Below are 26,515 nucleotides of genomic sequence, written 5' to 3'. Positions count from 1 at the left end.
AGCTGCTGTGAACACTCTTGGGCGTATTGTTGGACACAAGCACTCATTTCTGCCGGCTCTGTGCTAACATGTATAACACAGAGGTGAACTGAGCCCTCCCTGTTCACGAGAAGAAGCCTACCATTGTCCCGGGTCTGACACACGACAGTGGAGCTCAGCCCCTGTGAGAGCTGGGTCCTCGTTAGTAGCCAAGACCTCCCTGGGGAGCATGGCTCTCCACCCACTTCCCCAGGGGAGGCAGGCGGGAGCCCACACCCTCACCCCTACCTTGCACGGATGCCAGCCAGTCTCCATAGGGATCTATTTCGTTAGGAGAATTTGTCCTTGATTTTCGAGTCCTTCTAACAAACCCTCTACATACGAGGTCAACAGTGTCCAAAGTTATGAATGCGATTATACCCTATTCTTACTTCTGGGTATCCTAAGCCTTCTTTGGGCCTCAGAGCACCTCATTTACCTATTGCTGCATAGTAAACCACCCCATGATGCGGTGGTTTCAAACAACAGTGATTTGGGGCGCCTGGGTGGCTCAGTTGGTTAAGTGTTGACTTCAGCTCAGGTCATGATCTCATGGTTTATGGGTTTGAGCCCCGCAGGGGGCTCTGTGCTGACAGCTCAGAGCCTGGAGCCTGCTTCGGATTCTGTGTCTCCCTCTCTCTCTGCCTCTCCCCCGCTCCCACGCACGCTCTCTCTCAAAAATAAACATTAAAAAATTTTTTTAAACTCCAGTGATTTATTTATCGTGATTCACGGAATTAAGTCAGGGCTCAGCGGGATGATTCTTCTGCTCCGTGTGGCGTCGGCTGGGGTCACTCACTCAGCTGCGTTCAGCTGGTGTCACAGTTGAGTGCCAGAGATGGCCTCTCCCCTCCAGGCCTTTCTCTCCGAGGCTGCTGACCTCATTCAGTAGTCTAGCCTGGACAACTTCCCTTCTAGAGAGAGGAAGGGAAGCTGTCAGGCTTCTTAAGTCCTCAGCTCAGAAATTTCTGAACATGATTTCTTCCTCATTCTGTTAATCAAAGAACTTCACAAGGCCAGTCTCAATTCACGAGATGGGGAAGATCTCCTCCACTTTTTTTTTTCTGTTTAAGTTTATTTATTTATTTTAAGAGAGGGGGAGGGAGAGAGCAGGGGAGGGGCAGAGAGAGAGGAGAGAGAGAGAATCCCAAGCAGGCCGTCAGCACAGACAGTGTGGGAGCTTGAACCCACGAACCTCGAGATCATGACCTGAGCAGAAACCAAGAGTCTGACACTTCACCGACTGAGCCTCCCAGGCACCCCTCTTCAAAAATTTTGTAACATTTATTTTATTTTTGAGAGAGAGAGAGACAGAGTGTGAGCAGGGGAGGGGCAGAGAGAGAGAAAGAGAGACAGAATCTGAAATAGGTTCCAGGCTCCAAGCTGTCAGCACAGAGCCTGACGTGGGGCTCGAAGTCGGGAACGGTGAGATCATGACCTGAGTTGAAGTCGGATGCCTCACCGACTGAGCCACACAGGCGCCCCTCTCCTCTTCCACTTCTTGAAGTGAGGGCCAGCCTTGCATACAGGAAGGGAAAGAACGAAGCTTTGGAACCATCTCTACCACACGAGGATAATGGGAAGTTGGGCCTGGGCCCTTGCCGGTCTTCTCTAGGACTTGGAAACTTTTGGCAAATGCCTGCCTGGTAGTGACCCCCTCTTTTAAAACCAGAACCCTTCAGGCGTGCCTGGGTGGCTCAGTCGGTTGAGCGTCCGACTTCGGCGCAGGTCACGATCTCGCAGTTCGTGACTTTGAGCCCCGCATCGGGCTCTGTGCTGATGGCTCAGAGCCTGGAGCCCGCTTCCGATTTGGTGTCTCCCTCTCTCTCTGCCCCTCCCTGCTCACGCTCTGTCTCTCTCTCTCTCAAAAATATATAAATAGTTAAAAAAATTAAACCAGAACCCTTCACTGTTGCCAAGAGTTTTTACAATGCAGAGAAAGATCCCTTCAAAACCATTCTTGGTTCTCCAAGAGAACCAATCAGTTGTCCAATTCTCTCTATAAACCATCTGTGCCCCTCACCTGCCCCCTTAGTAGAGTGGAATACTCCTAGCCTGCAGGCTGAAACTGGGCATTTTCCCACAGTAAAAAGAAAGATCACAGTGAGTCAGAGTGCACTTTAGGCACGTTGTGGGTTAAGTTAATTTCAGGGTCCCTTCTGCCAAGACAGCATTAGCCTGGGAGCAGAATGCATTCCAAGGTCCGGATTGCCAAGTGGACTTTGGAAGCCCGGCTGGTGGTTCTTCCCACTTTGGCAGCTTCCTGCAGATTGAAAGGGGCCCCGAAGGTTAGGGCCACACCGGAGGGAATGAGGAAGCTGGAAAGCTGAGCCTTCAGAGCACACGAAGCCCCCAGCTCGCCCCCTTGGCTGCGGCGTGCGAGGTGTGGCGTTGGCCTTGGCGGGGGAAACGTCGGGCTCTGGAGCACACCCTTCCTGCAGGTGTCACATGCACCAACAAGGTTTTCCTCAGTCGCAAGCCCCCTTCCTGCTGCCTAGTTGAAAGCATTCTGTGTGGCCCCCCTCCGGGGCACTGCTAACTGTCTGTGCGTTCTTCACACCCGGGCATTTTAGCAACATCCTTGCGGGTGTTGACCCCGTAGTTCAGCTGTTCGTGCTACGTTTCGGGCACGGGTGATCACAGAAGTGAATCTCCTATTGAGTCGGTGAAAATGCTTTCAGCTGCAAATTATAGAAAAACCCAGACTTGTTGGAACGCAGACCAGTGGCTCTCAGACTTTCGCACGCATTGGAATCATGGTACGAAAACACTACGTGCCAGGGTTTACCCTAGAACTTCTGATTCTGGAGAGCCGGGCTGGGGCCTGGGAATGGACGTTTTTTAACACGTTCCCGGAGGGTGTGGATACTGCGGGTCCAGGGACCGCGCTGTGAGATGCGCTGACTTGATAGGAAAGCTGTATTACGTCACCCAGCAACGGGCTTGGAGGCAGGCAGTTCCGCCGGGAGGTAATTTGCTCACCGGCTGACCTCACCAAGGGTGTTCTTCACATCTCTTCTCTCTCCTACCTTGTGTCGGCTCTGTCCTGGTTCCAGGACTGCCTCTTACCTCTCCAGGCATCACAACCAGATCAAATGGCACTAAGGCTTGTGGAGCCTTCTCTCCGTGTCGGGTTTAAAAACAAGAGCAACCAAAGAGGCTTTGCTTAGGCTTGGATTTGAAGTAATCCGTGGTCGAGTCACAGTTCGTGGATTATCCCGCTGCGGAGTGAAAGCCGCTTAGAAGGGGCACCTGGGAGGCAGACGCGAAGGGGCTTGGGATGGAGCCCTCTGTGGCCCTGCTTCGCATCCTTTCCTGCAGAGGATTGCGGAAGAGCTCCCTGAATTCTCCCCTGGAGGGTTACGCACAGGAGAAGGATCCTGTCTGACTTCCTCCTGTGGATGCATTTACCTAGATTTGCCTTCCCCGCCCTGCCATCTCTTGACCTCGATCCAAGTGACTCTGGGATGGGCGTGTGCCGTGCAGCGTGATTGCGCCTGCGGTCCCTCGGCCCGACGCGTTCCTCTCCTTCCCGCCGTCCACGCCTTCTCCAAAATCCCCGCCGAGCCCTGGCCTCTCTCGCCTTCTGCCCCCAGATCCTGCAGGCCCTCGGGAAGTCCTACCACCCCGGCTGCTTCCGCTGCGTCATCTGCAACGAGTGCCTGGATGGGGTGCCCTTCACCGTGGACTCCGAGAACCAGATCTACTGTGTCCGAGATTACCACAAGTGAGGAGGGGTGGGGCGGAGAGGGGTCGTGCGTGCGGGCCACGCTGATCTCACGGAGTGAGGGACGGACACCCGCCGGGGCGCCTCCGCAGGCCTGTACCTTAGTCCACAGTCGGGAGGTCGGCTGATGCCGGTGCAGACAGGAGGTGGTTATAGAACCACGTTTACTGGAAAACACAGAGCCCCAAAGCCCTGTGATCAGATCCCCTCGAGGCTCGGGACGCATCTGTCAGGCCCGGTGGCTCCAGCTTTAACTTCCAAAGGCAGCGATTCGGCGCTGGGCACCGCCACCCTCGATCTGCCTGGGCCTGTGCTGGGCACCCAGAGGGAAGCAAACAGGGCCGTCTCCATCCCTAGTAGGTTGTAGGGAGAGGGTCTGGGTATGCTTGTTGCCGCCGGGGAGCGATCCCGCGGCGCGACTGAAACACCTCCCAGAGAATGAGCTGGGCTGCCTCGATGCGAGGGCTGGAGGGGTTCGCCTGAGGAGCGATGGGTGGGAGGCCGGCCCTGAGGAAGGCTCCGGGGTCTTGCCTCCCAGAGACAGCACAACACTCCCTTTACTGCTTCTGCGTTTCTCTCGGCAGGGTGCTGGCCCCCAAGTGTGCAGCCTGTGGGCTTCCCATCCTTCCACCTGAGGTAAGGCGCTCTCTCACACCTGCCCCTGGCGGCTCCCTGACATGAATACGTCCCTCGGGTCGCTTGCAAAGATCTGTGTCCTGTCCTTCTACCTTTTAGAAAGTCCTTCTGGGGCGCCTGGGTGGCTCAGTCAGTTCAGCTTGGTCGTGACCTCACAACCTCGGCTCGGGGCGTGATCTCCCAGTTCACGAGTTCGAGCCCCCGCGTCGGGCTCTGTGCTGACAGCTCGGAGCCGGGAGCCCGCTTCGGATTCCGTGTCTCCCTCTCTCTCTCTCTCACCCTCTCAGAAATAAATAAATAGGGGTGACTGGGTGGCTCGGTCGGTTGAGCATCCGACTCTTGACTTCGTCTCAGGTCACGATCCCAGGATCACGAGATCGAGCCCCAGGTCGGGTTTCGCACGGAGCGTGGAGCCTGCTTACGATTCTCTCTCTCCCTCTGCTCCTCCCTCTCTCTCTCTCTTTCGCTCTCTTTCTCCAAAGTAAATGAATATATAAAATATTTAAATAAATAAGTAAACGTTAAAAAAAAAAAATCAGAAAATCCTTCTGCAATCTCACCTCTGACCCTAATAGTGTCCTCACCAAGAAGGCCCTTTCGTATTAACTGGCTTCCCCAGCCCAGCGCCCTTCTTGTGGCCCATCCGTCCCTACAGTCGTCCAACTGCCTGACTTGATAGTGACACCTAGATTAGAAGGTGAGCAGAAAGCCCGCCTTTTTCGTTCATTTTCTCTTTTAAAACCTCACTCTCCATGTAGGTGGTTTTCTCAGGGTTGACCCTGACGTTGCAGAAGGTGTGGCTGCTGTCCCTCCGACTTCCTCTCTCATCGGTTCAAGGTGTCCTTTTTCCAGCCGGTGTGGGACTTCACTACAGAGCTGTGCTCTTCCGAGGCCACCTACTTGTCGCCTTGGGAATCTCACGGGTCCCCCAACCGGCCTCTTGTTCTTACTTTCTTTCCGTCCAGGGCTCAGATGAGACCATCCGCGTCGTGTCCATGGACAGAGACTTCCACGTGGAGTGCTACCACTGCGAGGTAGGCGCCTCCCTGCCCGGACTCCCCAGGCCCGTTTCAACAGTACAAGAGGAAGGCATCCTGGGTTGACTGGGGCCTGAGGTGGTCAGCAGGGTGTGGTCGAGGGCTGCCCTCCAGAGCTGCCCTCCAGGTCAAGGGGTGCAGCCTGATTTGTGGGGGAGGTTGGAGGAGATGCAGGTGTTGGGGACGGGGGGTCTTTGCTGCCTTCCCCGCATTTGTTAACAGCCGAGTCCGGAAGCCACCGCAGCTGAGCGGTGGGGGGGGGGGGGGGGGATGCGTGGGGGGCGTGGGGTTTCACGTGCCACATTGTCAGGCAGCTGAGTGACTTGGGGGAATAGACGCCCTCCCCTCCAGCTTGTAGGCTGGTCTGTCTGCCAAGAGCCCCTTCCTGAGCTGAGCCCTGGAGATCACGAAGAATCCCACCCCTCCTTGGAAACAGGCACGTCCCTGGTTGGTGTGGAGTGCGTGCGTGTGGGGCCCATCTGCCCCCTCTCTTAGCTCGTGTCACACCCGGGCTAAGGAAGCCACAGGGCACCCCGTGACCGTCAGGCAGGCCAGGGCTCGCCCCCTCGCCAGCCCTGGTGAAGGGTGCAAACGGTTGAAGCGCCCGCGGAGGTTCAGCCAGGATTAAGCGGATTCAGCCATGGGAGGAGAGGACAGTTATCGTGTGACGCCGTGGGTGGGGTGAACGGGAAGCGGGTGAGGTGACAGCGGGAGGCTCCAGTTCACTGCCAGCCCTGGGGACATTTGCTCATCGTCCTCTCCACACGTTCAGTGCCATGCTGTCCCGTAGGAACCCGGGAGCCCCAAATTCAAGTCGTGTGTGTACTTTCGTTTTCTAGTAGCCGCCTTAAAAAAGTAAAAAGGGGGCGCCTGGGTGGCTCAGTCGGTTGAGCGTCTGACTCTTGATTTGGGGTCAGGCCCTGATCCCGGGGTCGTGGGGTTGAGCCCCGCATCAGGCTCCGTGCTGAGCGTGTGGAGCCTGCTTGAGATTCTCTCCCTCTCCCTCTGCCCTACTCCCCCACTTTCTCTCTCTCTCAAATTAAAACAGAAGAAAAAAGAAACAGGTGGGACTCGTTCTTGCAATATTGTATTCAGCCAGTGCATCCCAAACGTTATTTCCATAGGTAATCGATACAAGGGTTTTTCATGAACTGCCTTGCATTCATGTCCTGCCCTAAGTCTTGGGAGTGCGGGGTATGCATTTGCGGACGCCCTTCTTGGTTCCGACCGACCGCCCCGTTTCAAGTGCTCCACGAAGACCTGCCGCACCTCCCCTCTGCTGGACCGCACGACCACGCAGCGCCCTCTGCTGGTGCCCCGGGGCCGCCGGCCTTGGGGTCGGTCTTGCAATCCTTTTGTTCTGTTCTGCTACCCCCTGGACATTTTTGCCTCCCCCCCACCCCCCCAGGACTGCGGCCTGGAACTCAACGACGAGGACGGCCACCGCTGCTACCCCCTGGAAGACCACCTGTTCTGTCACCCCTGCCACGTCAAGAGACTGGAGAAGAGCCCCTCCCCTGCAGCCCTCCACCAGCACCGCTTCTAGCCGGAGCCTCTTCCAGACCTCGCGTTGGCGACCAGCAGCCAGCGTCGCAAAGCCAGACATCTGCCTGCTCATTCCAGTGGCCCCGCGGGGTGGTCGCGGGGGTGGGGGGGTGGGGAGGGGGGCCAGGCAGGTAAGTTTCTGTATACGCGTGGGGCGCCGCTCCTTCAACCTCCCTGTCTGGTAGGTGTTACTTTCCAAGTGCCTTTCTCCGCCGCCCCGCCCTCATCGGATTACTCAGGGAGATACTCTAGCAGGTGCATGGCGTGTGACACCCCAAGGAGCCCTCCGGGCCCCTCTGGGAACAGCTCGTGCTTTAGAGGGAAAAGTTTGCGCTGAGCGTACTTCTCGGTGTCCTCTGAGGAGGGCTCAGCTGCCGATACCTTCAGCCCCTCCCTGTCCCTTTAGGAAAGCACCCGCATCAGACATTACCCCCGGTGGCCCCCACCCCCACCCCCCCGCCACGCACACGACATGATTTGAGACTGCACCCTCGACACGCACACGCAGCGTTATTGGAGACGTCTCTCCGCCCCAGAGACTCCGGTCTTCTGTCCGATGGCTGCAGATTTTAACCGCATTGTGGCAAGAGGGGAGCTGTGCCCGTGCGCTGTGTCCGAGGAAGAACTCCTTGGTAAACCGGAGCCGAGTTGTGGACTGAGCGAGCCGGGGTTTCCTCCGCGTACGCTGACAGCGTCTTGCCTGCTCCTGCAAATCTTCACTCCCTGACAGGCAGCTGGGAGCCCGGGCGGAGGTTTGCCCCGTTCGATAGCGAGGCGTGTTTGGGACGAGAACTCGGGTGCGGGTACCAGGCGTCCTTTGCCCTCCTGTTTGCACCGTCCTCCTCTGGAGCTCTCGAGAGTCTGGGACTTTGGAGTCGCTCCCACAGAGGCAAGTCTCAGGATCCCGTGTGGGGACATCTCTGTGCCTGTCGTAGCTTATCTAACCACGGGCTTTGGGGAAGCCTTGCCCATGTGCTGAGAGCTGGCGCATACACGAGGAGACTGTGTGTGTGTGTGTGTGTGTGTGTGTGTGTGTGTGTGTCACAGTGACATCTCCAGCCAGCACGAGACAGAGAGCCTCAGGAAAAATCACCATGTTCGTTTTCCACCGTGTCTCGTCTGTGCTTGGCTCGGGCGTGGCCTGCGAAGAAACCCGCAGAAGGTACACTGCTTTGGTCTGTTTCTTTTCTTGTTTTTCATTGTTTTCCTCCGCTTGCGGTCTTCCACGCGCACAAAAATACCTCACAGGTCAGGGCTTCACCAAATCGCACGTCGGGAGGAACTCGGCCGTCACACTGAACTCAGAGATGCCTCCGTGGGGGCGTGAGGGGTCTCGGCCTCCACGCGGGCCAGACTCCCGCGGGTCAGGGCGCTGTGATCTCAGCTGAAAGTCAGCTGAGAGTGGATCCGGTTGAACGTGGGTGCTGTTGCCTGACACGTTTCATCATGTCGGTTCCCCGGGGTGGCGAGGGGCTAAGGGAGGGCCGCACCCGGGCAGGATTTCAGGGCCACCTGTGCGCTGACGTGTCACACTCCTGAGGCCAGACGTCAGTACGCCTGGTATTTCAATGAAGAGGCGGTGTAAAAGACTTAAAAAAGGAGGTTGCCTGCCGTTCGCCCTCTCGGCCCGTGGGGAGGGCCCCCTGGCCTCGGTGTTGTTGCCGGAGGTCGGGGGTCACGTCACTGCTGCCAGCTGGTCTGGGAGTATTGCCCTGGCACCCGCTCACCACCGCCTCCCCGCCTCGCACCCAGGGCAGCAGGGGCCACGGAGGGCAGTCACCGGAGCCCGAGGCCCACGGGACTCGCAGACTTTACAGTGGGCCCGGCTCCAATTCTGAGCCGTGTTTTGACCCGTTTCGGGGGCAGTTGCTACAGGAGGCACAGAATGGGCACCGTGAGTTGCCTCCTATGTTTATTCAGTTCGTTTTGCTAGAATCCTTTGGCCAGATGTCCCTTCAGCCCAGGCTGCGTGGTCTCATCGATCCCATCCTACAGGCCGAGCCTCCAGAAGCCTGGCGCCGCGTGGGGCCGGGGGTGGGGAGAGAACCCCTCTCTCCCCAGCTGGGCCCAGGAAGCCAGCCGATGTGTCTCGTCTTTGCCAACCGAGGAACGTCTCTGGCCTTGCCGACACCCCTTTGCTCTGATTGCAAGTCGGGCAGAAAGTGAAGAAGACTGCCTGAGAGCGACTGTCAAAAGCAGGGATGTGTGTGCAAAGTGGGTAACTAAGTTAGTTTTAAAAAAAAGTCTCGGGATTAAATTTTTTAATTGGGATGTTTTAAGTGGCCTTGATGGACGTGATTGGGACATCTGCCAAAACGGGGTTTTATAGTGTTAAGGAAGGACAGTAAGAGAATTTCCAGGTACCCTAGAAGTCCGAGCAGCAAGTTCTCTTGTGGTCCGGGGCCCCGGGGGGGTGGGGGGGGGGGCGCGGGTAGGAATCTCGCACCAGTTCTGCTTCTCGGGCTCTTGCGCGAGAGCCATGAAGAGATGGTCACCTAGGCGGTTATCTCTACGTGGTTCTGTAAGCTGTTAGCCAAACAGAGTTGTAATGGGGTTTTATTTATAGGCACCTAGAAAGAAGACAAGCGCCTGGTAAACCAGGATGAATCCATTCATTTGAACAGGGAGAGCGCGTAGCCCTTCCTGAGTTCCCTAGATAGCTCTTGGGCTTTAGATAAACCAGGAGAATTAAGGTTTGATCCCAGACCCCAAAGCCAGCCTCCGGCCTCCTCCCCTGCCTCATTTTGCCGTTAGTTTTTTTCTTCCCCACCCCCTGCCCCTTCCCCAGCGAGGGCCATTCAGAAACCGCCAGGGTGGTCCGAGAAAAGCCAAGAACGTACTTTGGCCTGCTGTTCCCCCTCGTGGTTACTCTCCCACCTGTCGGTGGGTAAAGAGTGCTTTGTTCATCCCTCATCGCGGAAGCGCGTCTCATCCCGTCTGGGTAATCGCCTGTACGTGGCAGCGGGGTGTCCCCCTTTCTCCGAGGGCAGTGCTCTGGTGCAAACCTCGCTCAGCCGAATCGACCGAGGTTGTGCTGTTGAGTCCTGGGCGGCGAATGCAGTAAGGAGTTCTGATCGCCGTCACCCGCCGCCATCACCCTGTGGCCGTGGGCTGCAGTCACACTCACACGAGGAAAAATGTCAGGACCTGAGAGAATGACTTGGAACCCCCCATGCTTGGCAGGCTGGTTTGTGCGGGCCATTTCCCGTGCGTGGGGAAGTGTGGCAGCCGTGATGCCTGCCGGTTCCCTCGAAACCACGTGTGCAAGACTTGACCCCAAATCCGCCTTGTTGCTGGATGCACCTGTCATGGCTCTGTCCGCCTTTGTGCCAGGAATACGTTCTAACTTCCAGGTGATTTGAAGTCAGTCTTAAAAGTAATAGGCTAAAATGAGTAAAATACAGTAGCTATTTGTTCTGAGCAGGAGCTGGACAGGTGTGGGAAATTTCCGTATAGTGTATGAAAATTTCACCGTGCAGGGAAATGATTTTCCACTGTATCTCGTCTTCTATGGTAAAAAAAAAAAAAAAATTCTTCAAAATTGTACTGTTGCTGTAAGATGATTCAAAATACTGTTACTGCAGAATCCTTCTTCAAAATTGTACCGTTACTGTAAAATGATTCAAAATATCATGACAATAAACTGCATCAATTTGTAGCCTATTAAAGTGCCCTCCAACATGATGGTGGTTAACGGGTTTTCTTTTGTGTGTGTGGAGTGTGCAGACAGTGCTTTTCGCTAACTGGGTTTGGTCTTCTTTTGGAGCTCTGGCTCCTTAAAGGAATGTATGGGTCAAAACTATGAAAGGTCCAAGAACTAATAAGGTAGCATGCGGTGATGTCATGGATCCTGCTGGAAGTTACGAGACTCCTAGGTCAGAGACAAAGGACAGGTTAATGCAGCACCAGCAGGAAGCGTTTTTTGTTTGTTTTTTTTTGTTTGTTTGTTTTGAGAGAGAGAGTGTAAGTGAACAGGGAAAAGGGTCAGAGAGAGAATCTTTTTTCATTAATTTATTTATTTAGAGAGAGAGAGAGAGAGAGCATGAGCAGGGGAGGGACAGAGAGAGAGGGAGAGAGAATCTTCAGCAGGCTCTGCGCCTTCAGCACAGAGCCCAACGCGGGGCTTGAACTCACGAACTGTGAGATCATGACCTGAGCCGAAACCAAGAGTCAGATGTTTAACCAACTGAGCCACCCCAGGTGCCCCGAGAGAGAGAGAGAGAGAGAGAGAGAGAGAGAGAGAGAGAGAATCTTAAGCAGGCTCTACGCTCGGTGTGGAGCCCAACACAGGGCTGCATCCCAAGACCTGATCATGACCTGAGCCGAAATCAAGAGTGAGACACTTAAACGACTGAGCCACCCAGGTGCCCCAGTGGCATTTTACTTTATCGGCATTTACGCGGACTCCCTGGGCCCTCGTACCTCTAGGGTCCCATGAAGAGGGCCAGGTGGTCCCTGCACAGGCAGCAGGCTGCATTGCAAGAGGAAACCCAGGCTCAGGAAACCTGAGTCTTACGATGACTGGTAAGCCTGCCTGACTTTGGCTCTAAAGAGAGACACTGTGTCTACCACCCAAGACCATTTACCACACCAACATCCTTGAAAAGACATCTGGAATTGAGGGCGTGCCTAGCTCACAGGACGTACTGGAATCCAAGCGACCCTTGGAGAATGAAGAATTGGCAGTTTCTTTACCTGGGTCCTTAGTCTTGAGATTGGATGTCATGGTGCAGTGGTGGTGACTTTGTCTCCTGTGAATGTTTCTTTCTGAGGAGGTACTGATCAAAGCATCCCAGAGGTGAGTGGCCCTCTGGGTGTGAGGCAAGCTTGCACAGGAAGCACAGGAAGGCAGAGTGAAGGGCTGCGTGTGCGCCTGTAGTCCTTGGGGTGGGAGAGACGGCCCTGGACTTGCCTTTCATGGCTCAGTTCCCGGGCTGCTTCAGGCTTCGGGTGAGTTCTCGTGGCCACCAGGTCTGATGTGCCGGGGACATGGGGAGGCTGAGAATGAGTTGCTAACCGTCATGGTGTCTTACCGGAAAATAAAACCCCTTTTTACGTGATGAGAGAGCACGTATACTGGTTTTACAAACACGGGCTGCCATTTTCTTATGACCCTGATGCTACAAGGGGTGAAACTATCATCAGGGAACAAGGTGGTTTGGGCCAAGGTGTGCCGGTGCCCCAGGCGTGGGGATTTGTGGTGTTTGATTTGTGGTGGTTGCTGGTTTCTGTGCTGTCCATACTCCCGTCACGGCCAAGTTCAGGCTGTCAACATGACATCCCTGCCTCTGGAGCTGGGAGGCGATGGCAAGGTCATGAACAAATGACTCCAGCCTCCTGGGCCACGTGGGGCTGAAGCGCTGGGGAAATCTGGCTCGGTTTTCGGTTCTGTGATCGAAGCAGTAACAACAGGAACAGCTGACATTTATCGTGTGCTCGCCATGTACTAGGTGCTGTTCCAAGGACCGTATTCTTTATAACCTTCCGTTTTATGGACAAGGCAATGGAGTCACGAAAGGGTGAAGTACCCAGAAAACTGAGGCAAGACTTCACCCCAGGCCAAGTCTCACCCAGCGGGAGCTGTTGCATCACTGTGGCCGCTGGGAGCAAGAACTTGCCTTTCAGTGGCTTTGTTCAGGAGAGCCACTTGGCCGGAAGCACTCATTGTGAGGGGTAGGAGGGGCCTGCCGCTGCTCTCTGTTGGAGTCTGTATGGGTTTCTTATTGTTCTGGAATAACCAAACGTAGTGGCCTAAAACAACACAAATCTGGGGGCGTCTGGGTGGCTTAGTCGGTTAAGTGTCTGATTCTTGATCTCGGCTCGGGTCACAATCTCACGGTTGGTGAGGTCAAGCCCCGCATTGGGCTCTGCACTGACAGGGAGGAACCTGCTTGGGATTCTCTCTCTCTCTCTGCCCCTCTCCTGCTTGTGCGCACACACGCTCTTTCTCTCCCTTGAATGTAAGAAAACACACACACACACACACACACACACACACACACACACACACACAAACCCGTCATCCTACGGTTCAGGAGAAATGGGCTTTATGGAGCTCAAATCAGGGTGTCAGCAGAGCCGAGTTCCTTCCAGAGGCGCTAGGGGAGAATCCGTCCCTTGCCCTTCTTCAGCTCCTAGAGGCCGCCCACACTCCTTGGCTTGTGGCTCCGTTCTCTGAAGTCTGTTGTCACACCTCCTCTCTCCCCACCCCTCCCTGCTTCTTTCTTGTCCTGCCCCATGTAGGATTACATTGGGCACGCCCATGGCGTGTGGAATAATCCCCTCGTCTGGAGACCCTTCACCACATCTGCAAAGCTTCTTCTGCTTATAGGATAAACTATTCATAGGTTCTGGGGATTAGGCCATGGACATCTTGGTGGGGGAGCACTACTCAGCTTACTACAGAGTCCAACAAACTTTTCAGATGGAATGACAATATCAGGGGATCATTAGGTGCATTTTCTTCAAGCATTGCTAAAAGTGGGCTTTGCATTTCCCCTGGATTGAAAACGGAAGTGCTTCATGTATAAAAACGACGTGGCCAGGGCGCCTGGGTGGCTCAGTCAGTTGAGCATCTGACTGCGGCTTAGGTCATGATCTCGCAGTTTGTGAATTCGAGCCCCGCGTCGGGCCCTGTGCTGACAGCTTGGAGCCTGGAGCCTCCTTCGGATTCCGGGTCTCCCTCTCTCTGCCCCTTCCCCACTCATGCTCTGTCTCTGTCTCTGAAAAATGAATAAACATTTAAAAAAATAAAAAAAAAAAAAGTGACGTGGCCCACGGATCCTGGGTGTAGAAACACACCAGAATTGGTCGTACTCTGTGGGAGAAAAGTAAGTCAGTGGTCTGGGCCAGGAGAAGTCCCAGGTCTGTGACACTTGTAGGAGAAGCCCTGGTTACCTGGATGGTCCCGGCAGCCTGAGGCACTTCCATCACTTGGTTATATGCATGCCCCTCCCACTGATCCCGGCCCTCGAGGACAGGTGGCTGTGGGCCCCCGAGTTGCCCACGGGACCTTTGCATTTATACATATAATCTCACTACAGGGAAAACTTAGCTGAAGACGTCAATTTATATTATCTATCCTTGCCTGATTTCTTATTCTGAACACGGTTCTCCCTAGAATCTGATTTGGGCTGGTTAGGCATTTAAAACCCCCAGAAGAAAGTGTTTCTGCCTGGATTCGTTTCCATTTGCCATCCTCGCCGAGTGTTCATAAAGGCCTTGGCTTGTCTTACACAACTGGCAAAGAAAGGCCGACCTTTGTGTCTGTGTTCTGTGGTGAACAGAACTTCCAACGATGACGTGTTTAGGGTCCAGGGAGGAGCTCTCTGCAGGGCGATGGCTGTTCCTTCTTTTCGTGGAGCCTTAAGAGGTAGGCTGCCGATAGGCTCACAGCTGGCGAGAGGGAAGCGTCATCAGGATTAGAGACGAGATCTGATTGCTAACTAGCAAGGGAGAAAGGCTGGGGTGCATACGTGATCGCCATTCCATGCCCAGATAGGGAATGACCCTGAGTCCACGCAGGTGGTAGCCCTCTGGTGCATAGTAAGCGCAAGGCCAGGATGGCTTTGGGGTCAAGAGCCCAGACTCAAGTTCTAACTCAGGCTCCACCACTTAATTGCTCAATGACCTTAAGCAAAGTTTGTTCCCGCACACGTAAAAATGGGGATCACGACTGAACTTGCCTTATAGGCTTGTTGCAGGATTGATCGAATTAGTCCAAGTAAAGAGTTTAGAGCTTTTAGTTGCTAATAAGGGTGAGAGGCTTTAGGACTTAGTTGATCTTTCCATTGGGAAGAGCAAAAAATAAATTACAAATGGATTAAATGGAAAAAAACAATACAAACATAAAAGAAGTTGAAAAGACCACGTATACAATAAAAAAAAAACCATAAAGTAAAATATTGGTAAGTCAGAATATACAGTAGTGGATTTACAGTACTTTAGGTTCAAAAACAGTATAAAGAAAAGGTAAATGATAAACTGGAAGTTTGCAATGTGTTTGAGAGGGAAAGAATATCCTTCATATATTAAAAAGTCTAAAAACACTGAATGCATACATCAAGAGAAAATAGATATATCAAGTAATACATGTAAAAGGAAGTTCTGTTTTTCTCTTACAAAGACTGCAAAGAAATCATAGTGAAATCTGTAATATTTAGTGTTGGTTAGCAAGCAAGAAAACTTGCTATTAATGGAAGTGTGTTGGTTTAATTTTTTTGGAGGCAATTTGAAAATATGTTCCAAGTATCATTCCACATCCAGAAACTTAGAAGACATATGAGAAATAACACAGCATTATCTCTGAAAAGCGTTAAGGTGATAACCCAAATTCCCAACCAGAGGGTAATGCTTAAAATTATCTAGTTCTTGGATGGGATAGCTTCCAAGTGTATTTAATGACCTTAAACCTCAGAAAGCTAAGGGGCCCAAACGGGAACACAAAGACATACCTAGTACACGCTCAAATTTGGAAAAATACATGGGTAGGTATATCCATATTAAAAAGCATGGAAAAAAAAAACATCTAAAAGGAAAAAATCATATTAACAGTAATGATCTTGGGACGGGAATTATTTTTATTCCAAAATAGTTTTCTGTATTTCACAAATTTTCTGTAACTTCTTCAAAAGGGGGAAAAAAGTGATATTGGAGAGCTTTCATTGATCGATGTCCTATGTCTTGGCCAGTCCACTGGTTTGGGTCCGCTTTCCTCCACAGAGATTTCCAGACCTCAGGTCTTCAAGGCAGGCATAATAATGCACTCTGCTAGGTCACCTGGGGTCATCTCACTGTAAAAACACGCCTGCCTCGGGGCTTCCCGGGGGAATCTGATGGCAGGTGGCCTGTGCACGCGGACCGCTGCGGGGTCAGCGCGCGGCTGCCCGCGCGCAGCCGCACTACAAGCGTCCCGTACCCGCGGCGTGTGAGCGCCAGAGCCCAAGCGGGCCCGTTTCCCACGTCACTTCGGGGCTCTCCGCCCCGGGGAGAGAGGCCAGAACCGTGCCTCGAATGCGCTTTGGTGTCATCAGGTGGCTAACCTCCGGCCACCGCGCGCCCCCCACCCCAAGCTGCCACCTTTCCAGGTGTATCTTCCTTTATGTACCCCTTTTCCAGGGGCTCCTGCATCATCAATGGGAAGCCGTGCACTTTACAAACCACCTCGACTCCTGGTTCCCAACACAGCTGAAAAGATGACGTTTCGGGCAAAGTGACGGTAAAAGTCAAGATATTTACCCTCACACTCTAGCCAGGGACCTTTCTAGGGACACCCTGTAACTTGATCAAGCCCAGAAGGGGCAAAAAGTGCACCTCGAGCCAGCCAGGAGTCGAACCTAGAATCTTCTGATCCGTAGTCAGACGCGTTATCCATTGCGCCACTGGCCCTGTAGCAGCCCAACCCTCCCTGTGATGTAGATCACCCCTTGCGCAGCTTCCACAGGTTCCCCAGCACTGGCGCAGCATTTCCGCCCCCGGGGCCGCGGCGCCCGCCCACGGCTCTCACCGCTCCTCCTTTCCCCAGCAAGCGCCCTCCGCCAATCCACAGCCGCAACGTCACGGCGCTCCCCGGCGCGCTCCAATTCGCGCGCCCTACAGCTGCTCTAGCGGGAGCGGGCGTGCGCACAAGTTTGTCCGCGGCCGCCTCCCGTCCGCTCGGGTCGAATGGGGCGGGGAAAGGGGTGGGGCGAGCCGGGCGCTGCGGCCGCGGAGCTGGGTGAACGGTAGCGCCGTGGAAGAGGCGGCGGCGCGGGGCGGAGCGGGCGGAAAGAGGAAGAAGGAGCTAGTGGTGCACGATGGCGGCGACGACCTACGAGCGGCTGAAGCTGTGAGTCCCGCGGACCGAAGGGGCCTGAGGGGTGGCGGGCGGGGCGGCAGGTGGGGGCCGCCGCCTCGGGCAGGGCTCCGGAGTCCCGGGGCTGCGGGCCGGGTGTGGGAGCCCCTGGCACCCCTCGCCTTCCCTGCCCGGCGCGGCCCGTCCTGGAGCTTGTAGCTTGCGGCCGCCCGAAGGTCCTGCTGGAGTCGCCACAGGCCCGGGAGCCCGAGGCTGACAGTCTCGCCGGCCTTTCTTCGCCCCGCTCGGCCTCAGCGCCCGCGGGGGGAGGGCGAAGCTGCAGACCGGCTTCCAGCGAGCCCGGGTCGGCGTTGTGATGCGACAAGCTCGGGGCGTGCTGCACCCCACCCACTTTGTTTGTTGGAGAGGTGGCGGCTAAATTTATCTTTATCGCTTAGTAGAGGAAGAGAGAAGTTTTTTGTGTTGTTGTTTGTTTTTTTTTTTTCTTGTTTAATGGACCCATGACAGCACGTTAGAGTCCACACACAAATGGACAGACCTTTAACTGGGCATCAAAGCCCGCCTGACCAGCCTTCAGGATGCAGGAAAAAAAGAACCGTCAAATACTCTTGAGATCCTAAAGGGTTTACCTGGTTTCAGCTATTATGCAACTCAAGCACGAAGCAGGTTAAGTTCGTGTTGACAGCCAAAGGCTGTTCTCGAGAATTTTGGCAGTGCAGGTGGACTTTTCCGTAAAGCCAAGTTCTTGAGGCTTTGAGAAATAGGCTCTGGTTGTTAAGGTTGTAAATTAAGTGTTTGTAGGTTCTTTTGGCTTGTCCTGGATAAATAAAAACACATTTCCCTTAGCATTACCGTGAGCTCTTTGGTTCTCTTGCGTCTGAATAACTTTCTTCTACTTTGTGCTTCATGCTTTCCCGCTAGACTGAAAGTCCACTTACCCTAGTGTGAGAATGTCCTTGGCCTCAGAAGCTAATGCCATTTTGAGGAAGCTTACCTATCCCTAAATGAGTTAAAATACCTTGGGACTGAGGCAGAGGTATCACATTTCCTTTGTAGGGATAGGAAGACATCCAAATGTGGTTTGGGCACTTCCTCTGCTCCCTGGAACCTCAAACTCACATAACTTTCTGGAAGGTTCAATTTAAAGTTAGGGATACAAAAGTGGGAGTGAGGTCATCTACTCGACATGAGGTATTTTGCAGAAAAGGTGATTCCTTTCTCCCCAGCCCGCTCCCTTTGCCCCTTTTGTGTACTGTAATTCTCTTTGAAAACCTCAGCTGCACACTTCCCTCCACATTCTCCTTGCCAGGTTTCCTTATTCTCTCCCAGTTGCCCCTTTGCAAGGTGATCACCTTGCTGGTGAATGAATCCAGCGAAATGTCTGAAATGTCTTTGACTCCGGTACTGGCTGGGCGGGTGTCACGTGTTCTCGGCTGGCTAACTGGGCTATTGTTGGCTATCTGAAAGTCACCAAAGGGTTTAATATGATCCTACGGCAGGTCTCAAATGTGTTCAAGCAATAGGGAGCCTTGGCTTGTTGCAGCTCAGGGTTAGGTCAGGGAATGCAGTTGAGTTTGTGGCAAAGATTGAATGGGATAAGGAACTGGAGAACTCTGATGATTGCCTATGTGTTGTCAAGGAGGCACGAAAGTCACCAGTACGATCTTTAAAAAAAAAAAAAAAAAAAGGCTCTATATCCATAAAAGAGAAAGGAAATTTGGCCCTTAAGTGGTGGGGATGATGCTTCTGTATTGATTTTTATAGAAGTGGAAACTATGAATTTGAGTGAAAAAGTAAATCTGGGGTTATGTGAAAGTCACTCCTTGATTTGTTGGACCTCAACGTTATCCCTCCCTCCCCCCCAACAAAAGTTTTGAGCGCTTGTGTCAGTGTGAGGCCACCATTTTTTGTGTGTGTGATTTTTGCATTTCTTACCAAGAAGTTTGTGAGTTGGAGTCTTTGCTCTTAATCCTTCTTTTTGGCCCTTTCTGCTCCAAGGCATGCTGTTCAGGGTTTTTAAATGTGGCCTCTGACCTAAGGGATGGTGTTTTTTAGATGCATTTGGGAGTGGCAGTAGTTTCTGACCCACGTAAGAATTAGTAGAACATAATAGCCATTTTTATTTAAAAATTATTTTAATTTTTTTAATGTTTATTTATTAAAAAAATTTTTTCATGTTTATTTATTTTCGAGATAGAGAGAGACAGAGCGTGAACAGGGGAGGGGCAGAGAGAGAGTGAGACACAGAATCCGAAGCAGGCTCCAGGCTCTGAGCTGTCAGCACGGAGCCCGACGCGGGGCTCGAACTCACGGACCCGTGAGATCATGACCTGAGCTGAAGTCGGACACTTAACCGACAGAGCCACCCGGGAGCCCCTAATGTTTATTTATTTTTGAGAGAGTGAAAGAACACAAGCAGGGGAGGGGACAGAAAGAGGGAGGCACAGAATCTGAGGCAGGCTCCAGGCTCCAAGCTGTCAGCACAGAGCTGGACGCAGGGCTTGAACCCATGAACAGTGAGATCGTGACCTGAGCCGAAGTCGCAGGCTTAACCGACTGAGCCACCCAGGCATCCCAGACATAATAGCCATTTTTAAAAACATACCTATAGATGTTTCAAGAAAGATCCATACAAGAGGTGGTTTGATTATTACAAAACTGCTGTTACTGCTCAGTCTGTTACAGTATTGAAGTGCTGGGGATTTTAAATAATAATTTGTTCTGCAAGTATCTCACCCATTTGCAGTCTGTCTCTGTCCTGCTATGACGTTCACCTTGCCCTGATTTTATCCTCTGCTCCCCTGCTTACAGTCTCCAGTTCCATCTTGCCTATAGGGCTGAGCCCACATTTCCTAGTCATCTGGGTCTGGTCTCTTCCCAAGCTGTCCCTTAACCTTATGTCCCCTAATTGCCCAATGCATTTTTCCCCCTTCCACCACACTTGGCCACCCTCGTTTAGCCTCAGGGTAGGGCTTATTTATTTTGATCCTTCTACCCAAATGCCTTCTTCCTCTCTCCCCTCTTTCCATGCTGATCACATCCATGGGCCCATGGTAGGGCTGAGAGATGACAGACTGTGTTAGTCAGAAGAGACTGAGAATCAAATGCTGACCTTGTTCACATGCTCTATGTTATGGCCACGTTACTTAATCTCTGGATCAGTTTTTCATCTGTAAAATGAGCACAGAACTACCTCACAGGAATATCATAAAGACTGAAAGAGTGTAAATGTAATTAACAGAGACTCACTTTCTCTAAGAAGGCTTTCCCCGCGTCTTCCCCTTCACGGAGCTCCCATGACAGTCTGCTGTCATGGAGACCGGACGCCAAATGTGCATCTGGTTTGCACCTTCTACCTGTTAGGATTGACAAGCGGTATATTATTATCTCACGGACGGGAGGGCTGAAAGTAGAATAAGTCTGTCGCGCTGTTTGAACCTCTCACTGCCACCTGGAAATGATGAAATCACTATAGTGCATATTCTTTGTTGCGAATAGGTAGAACATATTAGAAATGCCTTAACGTTGATTCTTGGCTAGTCCTCGGTACCAAGCATAAAGCCTTGTGCAGAGAGACCCTCCTTGGATCACCTGAGTACATGAACTTGGCAGTGTAGAGTGTAGATGTAAGAGTAGACGTACGATGTAAGAGGGAGATATCACCATCATTCAAAAAGAACCCAGCCTGGGGTAATTTGGGATGTATTCTGTTGAAGTAGCAGCAGCTGAGGTCATTCCACGTATATGATTGTCTTTCTAGTGCCTCTGAAGTCATAGGTTGATGTATATCCTCTGTCATCATTGGAGATGGAGATCATTGCCCTTGGCGAGCCATGCCACGGCAGAACTGGCCTTGGAACACAGCAGGCCCAGAGTCCAGAGATCTTTCCATTACACTGCATTATTCAAATTACCTTTTTTTCTTATCAGATTGCTTTCACTTTAGTCCTTGGATGTGCCTGGTACGGAAGCGAGTCACTTAGGTTTGAAAACAGCTGACGTGTCCATTTGGATTTTTAATATAGAAAACAGAATGTTGATATATTCAGAATTTAAAATTCTTTTTTTAAATGTTATTATTTACAACAAATTTTTTTAATGTTTATTTTTGAGAGAGAGAGAGAGAGTGCAAGCGGGGAAGGGACAAAGAGAGAGAGGGAGGTACAGAATCCAAAGCAGGCTCCAAGTTCTGAACTGTCAGCATAGAGCCCAACGCGGGGCTCAAACCCACAAACTGTGAGATCATGACCTGAGCCGAAGTTGGACACCCAACTGGCTGATCACCCAGGTGCCCCTTTTAATGTTATTTTTGAGAGAGAGAGAGAGAGAGAGAGAGAGAGAGAGAGAGTGTGCACGCAAGCCAGGGAGGAGCAGAGAGAGCAGGGGGCAGAGGATCTGAAGCAGGCTCCGTGCTGACAGCAGAGAGCTGGATGTGGGGCTTGAATTCTTGAACTGTGAGATCATGACCTGAGCCAAATTCGGGTACCCTTGACCTGAGCCAGATTAGGACCCTTAACCGACTGAGCCATCCAGGCACCCCTAAAATTCTTTTTAAACATCCAGGCCATTCTAAATAATCTACCTTGTGACTCCTTTTTCTTTTCAAGTTACTGGTGTGAGCATGAGTAATGTCAAACAATGAAAAATGTGAAATTACGACATGATTACAACAGAAATCCACTCTTGGAAACATTTAAGGCACTCCCTGCCGCCCCCCCCCCCCCCCCCCCCCCCCGCCCTTTAAGAGGTCAACTGAAACAGGTGTAAGACAGGAAATCCTTTAGAAAGTGAATTCGGCTGCCGCTTGCCTCTGGAGAAACACTGTTGCCTTGGTTAGCAGGTCCCCTTTCTTCTGAAAAGTTGGCCACGGTTGTGAGGTCAGTGGGGCAGATGTGATGCAACCCTGAACAGATATGAACTAAGCTGCACGGCGACGAAGACACAGGCGGTCTGTGCAATACAAGGAACCATCAGCATATTCACACATCTTTTTGTAAGGAGGGATGGAGGGAAGGGAAGGTTATAAATTTGGGCACGGGTAAGCGGAGTTTCTTTCCAAGGTAACAGTTGGGTTGGGGTTCAGGCTAGAGTGTCTAAGTTAGTGCTAGGCTGCGTCAGATCACTTGCTGGTTGTTTTAACTGTGTATTCCAGAGCCTCACATCAAGCCTACTGAGTGAAAACTCTCTGAATGTGGGGTCTGGGAATCTGCGTGTTTAACTAGCTGTCCCAGTGGTTCTTACGCACACTACAGGGTATTTTGGGGCCGTGTGAAGCAGAGAGAACTAAAGCATACCGGTTGGTGAGTAGAACAGCATTCTTTGGGAGGCTTGGGGCCCTGGAAGATTTTGCTGTAGATCAGAGCTTTGCAGTAGATTAGAGCTTCAGATTAGGCGGCAGTTGGACCTGGGCCTGTGAAGGAGTCCAGTTTGGGGAGATAATGGGTTTTAGGATATGCAGAAAAGGTCCCTTGAGGAGGGACCTCAAGGTTCTGAGAAAGAAGGTGGAACTAAAATGAATTAGCTTCCTGGAAATATCAACTCTTTGGGATCGTGTTGGGCTCCTGGGTTGTCTGGGATGAACCTGGGTTCTAGGAGAGGTCCTGAGCAGTGGCTCAGTGAAGAGGAAACCCCGGGGCCAAAGGGCAGATGGATGAGGGGTGGTGGGAACACCTTCTGGGTGTATGTGTAGTGGGCTCAGAGGACCAACCCTCTTTACTGTCTGAGTTCTTACTTCTTGCCAGCCAGATCTAGTAAAATGTTACTCCTGTATGTTTGGAACGAGAGATGGGGTAATTTTGATTATGAGGATTTTGAGTTCTTTATATAAGATTGTTGAGAATATGTTTTTTTGCTACAGTTTTGTGACATGACAGTTGACATGCTTCTGCGGAAATAGTAACGTTATTTTAAATTGTGCTAAAACATACGTAGGATTTATCGTCTTAACCATTTGTAGGTATACACGGGTCAGTGGCATTCACATCGTTCAACCATTCCAGCCACCCATCTCTAGAACTCTTCATCTTGCAAACCTAAAACTCTGCACTCATTAAACAACTCTCCATTCCTCCTCCTCTGGGCTCTGGCAGCCACCGTTCTACTTTGTATGTGTGTGAGTTTGGCCCCTGTAAGTACGGTGGAATCGTCCAGTGTTTGTCCCTTTGTGACTGGCTTATTTCCACTTGGCGTAACGTACTCAGCGTTCCTCCATGTTATAGTGTGTGTCAGAATTTCCTTTCTGAGGCTCAACAATACTCCATTTTATGTATCTACTACGTTTTGCTTCCCACTCATCCGTGGATGGACGCTGGGGTTGCTTCCACCTTTTTGGCTGTTACGAATACTACTACTGGGAGCATGGGTGTATAAATATCTCTGCGAGACCTTGCTTTCAGTCCCTTTGACTGCATACCCAGCAGTGGAATTGCCGGGTCATAAGATACTTCTCTTTTTAATCTTTCCGAGAGATCGCCGTGCTGTTTTCCCACAGTGGCCACACCGCTTCATGTTCCCACCGGCAGCGCGCGCTGTTCCAGTTTCTCGACATCCTCACCAACGCTTGTTTTGTTTCTCGTACTAGCTATTGTAATGGGTGTGAGGTCAACAATTGGTAATATTTTGGAAGTGGGTTAATTTTGCCCTCTGGTTGTGACAGGATTTTGAAAAGGTTAGTCGTTGCCTGGAAATGTCACTGTTACGGGGGGAAAGGGGGATGTTTTCAGACACGAGAAAATCATATTGCCAACTCTGAAAAAAAAAATATTTTGTGTTTATATTATAATTAAATCTGTTGCTTTTAAAATTTGACAAGGGTAGTTTTTAAAAAGCACTCTTAAGAGCTCGTGAATCCCAGTTGGCTATAAGATTAAATGCATTTCTATTAAGTATAATAGAATTGCCTTCGTTGAGTTCAGCTTGTAGTCCTCTGAATTTTCTTTTTTATCTCATATGTGGGCAGCAATCTATGAAAGCGAAACAGTCAGCCAAATGAAAGTAGTCAAAAGAGGAAGTAATTATTATTTATAAAGTATTCTGCTTTTTCGATGTATCTTCCAGAACACGTATCATCTTACTAGAGAGCAGAACTCAGGGTGGAAAGCACCGAGGTAGTTGCCTTGTTCAGTTAGTTTTTGGTTCATGCCTGTGGGATCCGGACAACCTCACCAGACAGCGTATATCGGACCAGAGCAATTTTGAGTGTATGGCATTACTGTGAACTTCAGACATTTCATACCATCAGCATAGTTAATGACCAGATAACCTTCTTGGATGGAGTCTTCTTGCCTTGACTTGCAAAATCTAGTTCGTAGAAAAAGTAACGTGAGAGAGTTTAATGAAATGAGAGACTTCACAGCAATTGAGGGCCATTCTTTTGGCTGTAGAGAGAGGACCGTCTCCCAGATTTTTGGTTATCATGGAGTCTTCTGTCTCGGCATCCGTATATTTATTAGGTTGAGAACTCGGTGTAGCCTGTCGACTGGTTAATTTTGAAAAGCTCCGGGCGAGATGGTCAGCGGCGACGCTTTGTGGACTTTCTGATCCGAGAGCCACCGCTTTTGCTCCTTCTTTGTCCTCCCGTTAGTGATACTGTGCCCTCCAATCCACTTAACATTTGACCTGTCAAGATCTTTCCTTAGCTAGGAGAAAGGAAAACAGTTTTTTAAATCCTTTTTACTTTCCCCCCGAGCCAAAGAAAACATGAGTTAAGCACCATAGAAAAAACCCCAACCTGATGTAGGTATTTGCTGACTAATTATGTTATATTCTCTAAGAATACCGAGGGAGCTTCTGCTGTCTTCTTGTGCGAAATACCACGGGGAACGGACAAACAGAGTCCTTGTCTGCAGAGACTTGGTGGTCTGTTTGGTGGAACTCTAAAAGGAAAAATGATAATGAAACCGCGCACGTCAGCAAAAATTGCCCACCGGATGCTTTACTCCAGTGTTTCTGGTGGTTAGTGCTGGAGAGCCACAGTTAATTTCACCAGCTTTTGAAATGAAACCCCTGGAGCATAAAACTTACCAAATACAATTTACTGGGTAAAGCTCAGATACTTCAGGTCAGTGTCAAGGCCAGTTAGAGAAGGGCGGGAAGAGGCAAAGAAGAGGAAGACAGCAGAGGAACATGTAGACGTCTCTGAGTTGAGACGACACCTGCTGGGATCCTCGGTGGGGTTCTGAGTCCCCACGCATCCTTACTCTTGGAAATGCCCACCAGCTGGCGGTCACCGTTCATACCTTCATCGCTGCAGTTCGTAAGCCGTTCTCAAGAACGTTGTCCAAGCAGGCTGGTGGCAGCACCGGCGGCTTGGATTCTAGCAGCATCCTCCGAGAGGCAAGATCCAGCAACGGTCCGAGCACCATTGGGCCAGAACTCTCTGTCTTGATTCACATAACTCTTATTTTTGTTTTTGCTATTTTAACACATTTTTAAACAAATTTTTATTTTAATATAATACCTGTCTATGGCTCAGAAGTAAACAGTACACAGAGCTTATAATAAAAAAGAGAGCACCCTTCTGCACTTCTAATTCCCACTGTCCCAGAGACCTCGACTTTCAACGTTTTAATCTCTTTCTTTTGGTATTTTACTCCACATTTTTTTTTCCAAGATTTTATTTTGGGGATGGGGAGAGGCAGAGGGCAAGAGAGAACCTCAAGCAGGTTCCGTGTCCAGTGGGGAGCCTGGTGTGGGGCTCGATCTCCAAACCCCAAGATCATGACCTGAGCCAATCAAGAGTCAGACACTTAACCGATGGAGCCACCCAGGCGTCCCACATGACTTTTTTTTTTTTTAATGTGCCTGTTGCTAATTAATCTTCACTCCCTGTGACAGCAATAAGATTCCTCTCAAACACGCTGGGTAACTATGAATTCAGTTTCTTCTCTGAGATTTACCTATGGGAGCCCAGTACCCTCTGCTGTAATCTGTGGACTGGTTTTTCGTTAGGCCTGTTGCATAGCTGTTGTTCTGGACAATACCTTTGGTCAGAGAACTTCTTCTGCTTCTTTCCTGTTTTGGATTCTCAGTCTAACTCATTCCATTTTGGTGAAACAAACTTTCCCTTCTTTCTAAGAGTGAATGAAAGGAATCTTTTGAGATGTTGCACATCAAAATGTTTTCATTCTATCCTCATGCTTTTTTGACAGTGTGGGTGAGTATAGAATTCTCAGTCAGAAATTATTATCCTGTAGAATTCTATTTTATTTTTTTAATGTTTATTTATGAGAGAGAGACAAAGCTGTGAGCAGGGGAGGGGCAGAGAGAGGAAGACACGGAATCCAAAGCAGGCTCCAGGCTCTGAGCTGTCAGCACAGAGCCCGACGCGGGGCTCGAACCCACGAACTGTGAGATCATGACCTGAGCCGAAGTCGGACGTTTAACCGACTGAGCCACCCAGGCGCCCCCTTTTTTTTAAATTTTTTTTTTAATGTTTATTTATTTATGAGAGAGAGACAAAGTGTGAGCAGGGGAGGGGCAGAGAGAGAGGACAGAATCTGAAGCAGGCTCCAGGCTCTGAGCCGTCAGCACAGAGCCCATATTCCTGTAGAATTTTAAAGACCTGCTGTTGAATAGTCCAGTGAGTGTGCTGTTGCTGGTTAATCCAGTATTGTGGCTGTTGAATATTTCCATGCTTCTTTCTCTTAATTTTTTTTTTTTCTGGTAACTTCTGGATTGTCTCTATGGTGTTTAGAAGTTTGATGCTTACTGTGCCTTTGTGTATGTGTGTGTTTTTCCGTTTGGGTTTTTTTTTTTTTT

General features: G+C 51.1%; 2 protein-coding genes and 1 non-coding gene across 6 annotated transcripts in view; 2 read left to right on the top strand and 1 right to left on the bottom strand.

Annotated features, from left to right (window-relative positions):
• Positions 1 to 10,529, top strand: part of LIMD1 (LIM domain containing 1) — a 69,024-nt gene extending 58,495 nt beyond the window's left edge. For 2 of the 4 annotated variants that reach the window (XM_027038516.2, XM_053219541.1), the window contains exons 5-8: positions 3,615 to 3,745; positions 4,330 to 4,381; positions 5,347 to 5,415; positions 6,827 to 9,234. In XM_027038516.2, the coding sequence (XP_026894317.1) occupies positions 3,615 to 3,745; positions 4,330 to 4,381; positions 5,347 to 5,415; positions 6,827 to 6,964 (390 nt within the window). In that variant the 3' untranslated portion in view covers positions 6,965 to 9,234. Of the gene's footprint in view, positions 1 to 3,614; positions 3,746 to 4,329; positions 4,382 to 5,346; positions 5,416 to 6,826; positions 9,235 to 9,953 lie in introns of those variants that run through there. The other 2 variants (XR_008297169.1, XR_008297168.1) reach the window with 2 other exon arrangements.
• Positions 10,530 to 16,277: 5,748 nt separating this feature from the next.
• On the bottom strand, positions 16,278 to 16,350 carry TRNAR-ACG (transfer RNA arginine (anticodon ACG)). The gene has a single exon. It is a non-coding gene; the product is annotated as a tRNA-Arg (tRNA).
• Positions 16,351 to 16,632: 282 nt separating this feature from the next.
• SACM1L (SAC1 like phosphatidylinositide phosphatase) overlaps positions 16,633 to 26,515 on the top strand; it is a 57,074-nt gene continuing 47,191 nt past the window's right edge. Inside the window, exon 1 of the mRNA XM_053219540.1 lies at positions 16,633 to 16,789. The gene's annotated coding sequence lies outside the window, so the exon portion shown is untranslated. The remainder of the gene's footprint in view (positions 16,790 to 26,515) is intronic.

This window comes from Acinonyx jubatus, chromosome A2 (assembly GCF_027475565.1).
Source record: "Acinonyx jubatus isolate Ajub_Pintada_27869175 chromosome A2, VMU_Ajub_asm_v1.0, whole genome shotgun sequence".
Taxonomy (NCBI): Eukaryota; Metazoa; Chordata; class Mammalia; order Carnivora; family Felidae; genus Acinonyx; species Acinonyx jubatus.
The sequence above is the reverse complement of the archived record's forward strand: the minus strand, read 5'-3'. Positions and strand labels throughout refer to the sequence as shown.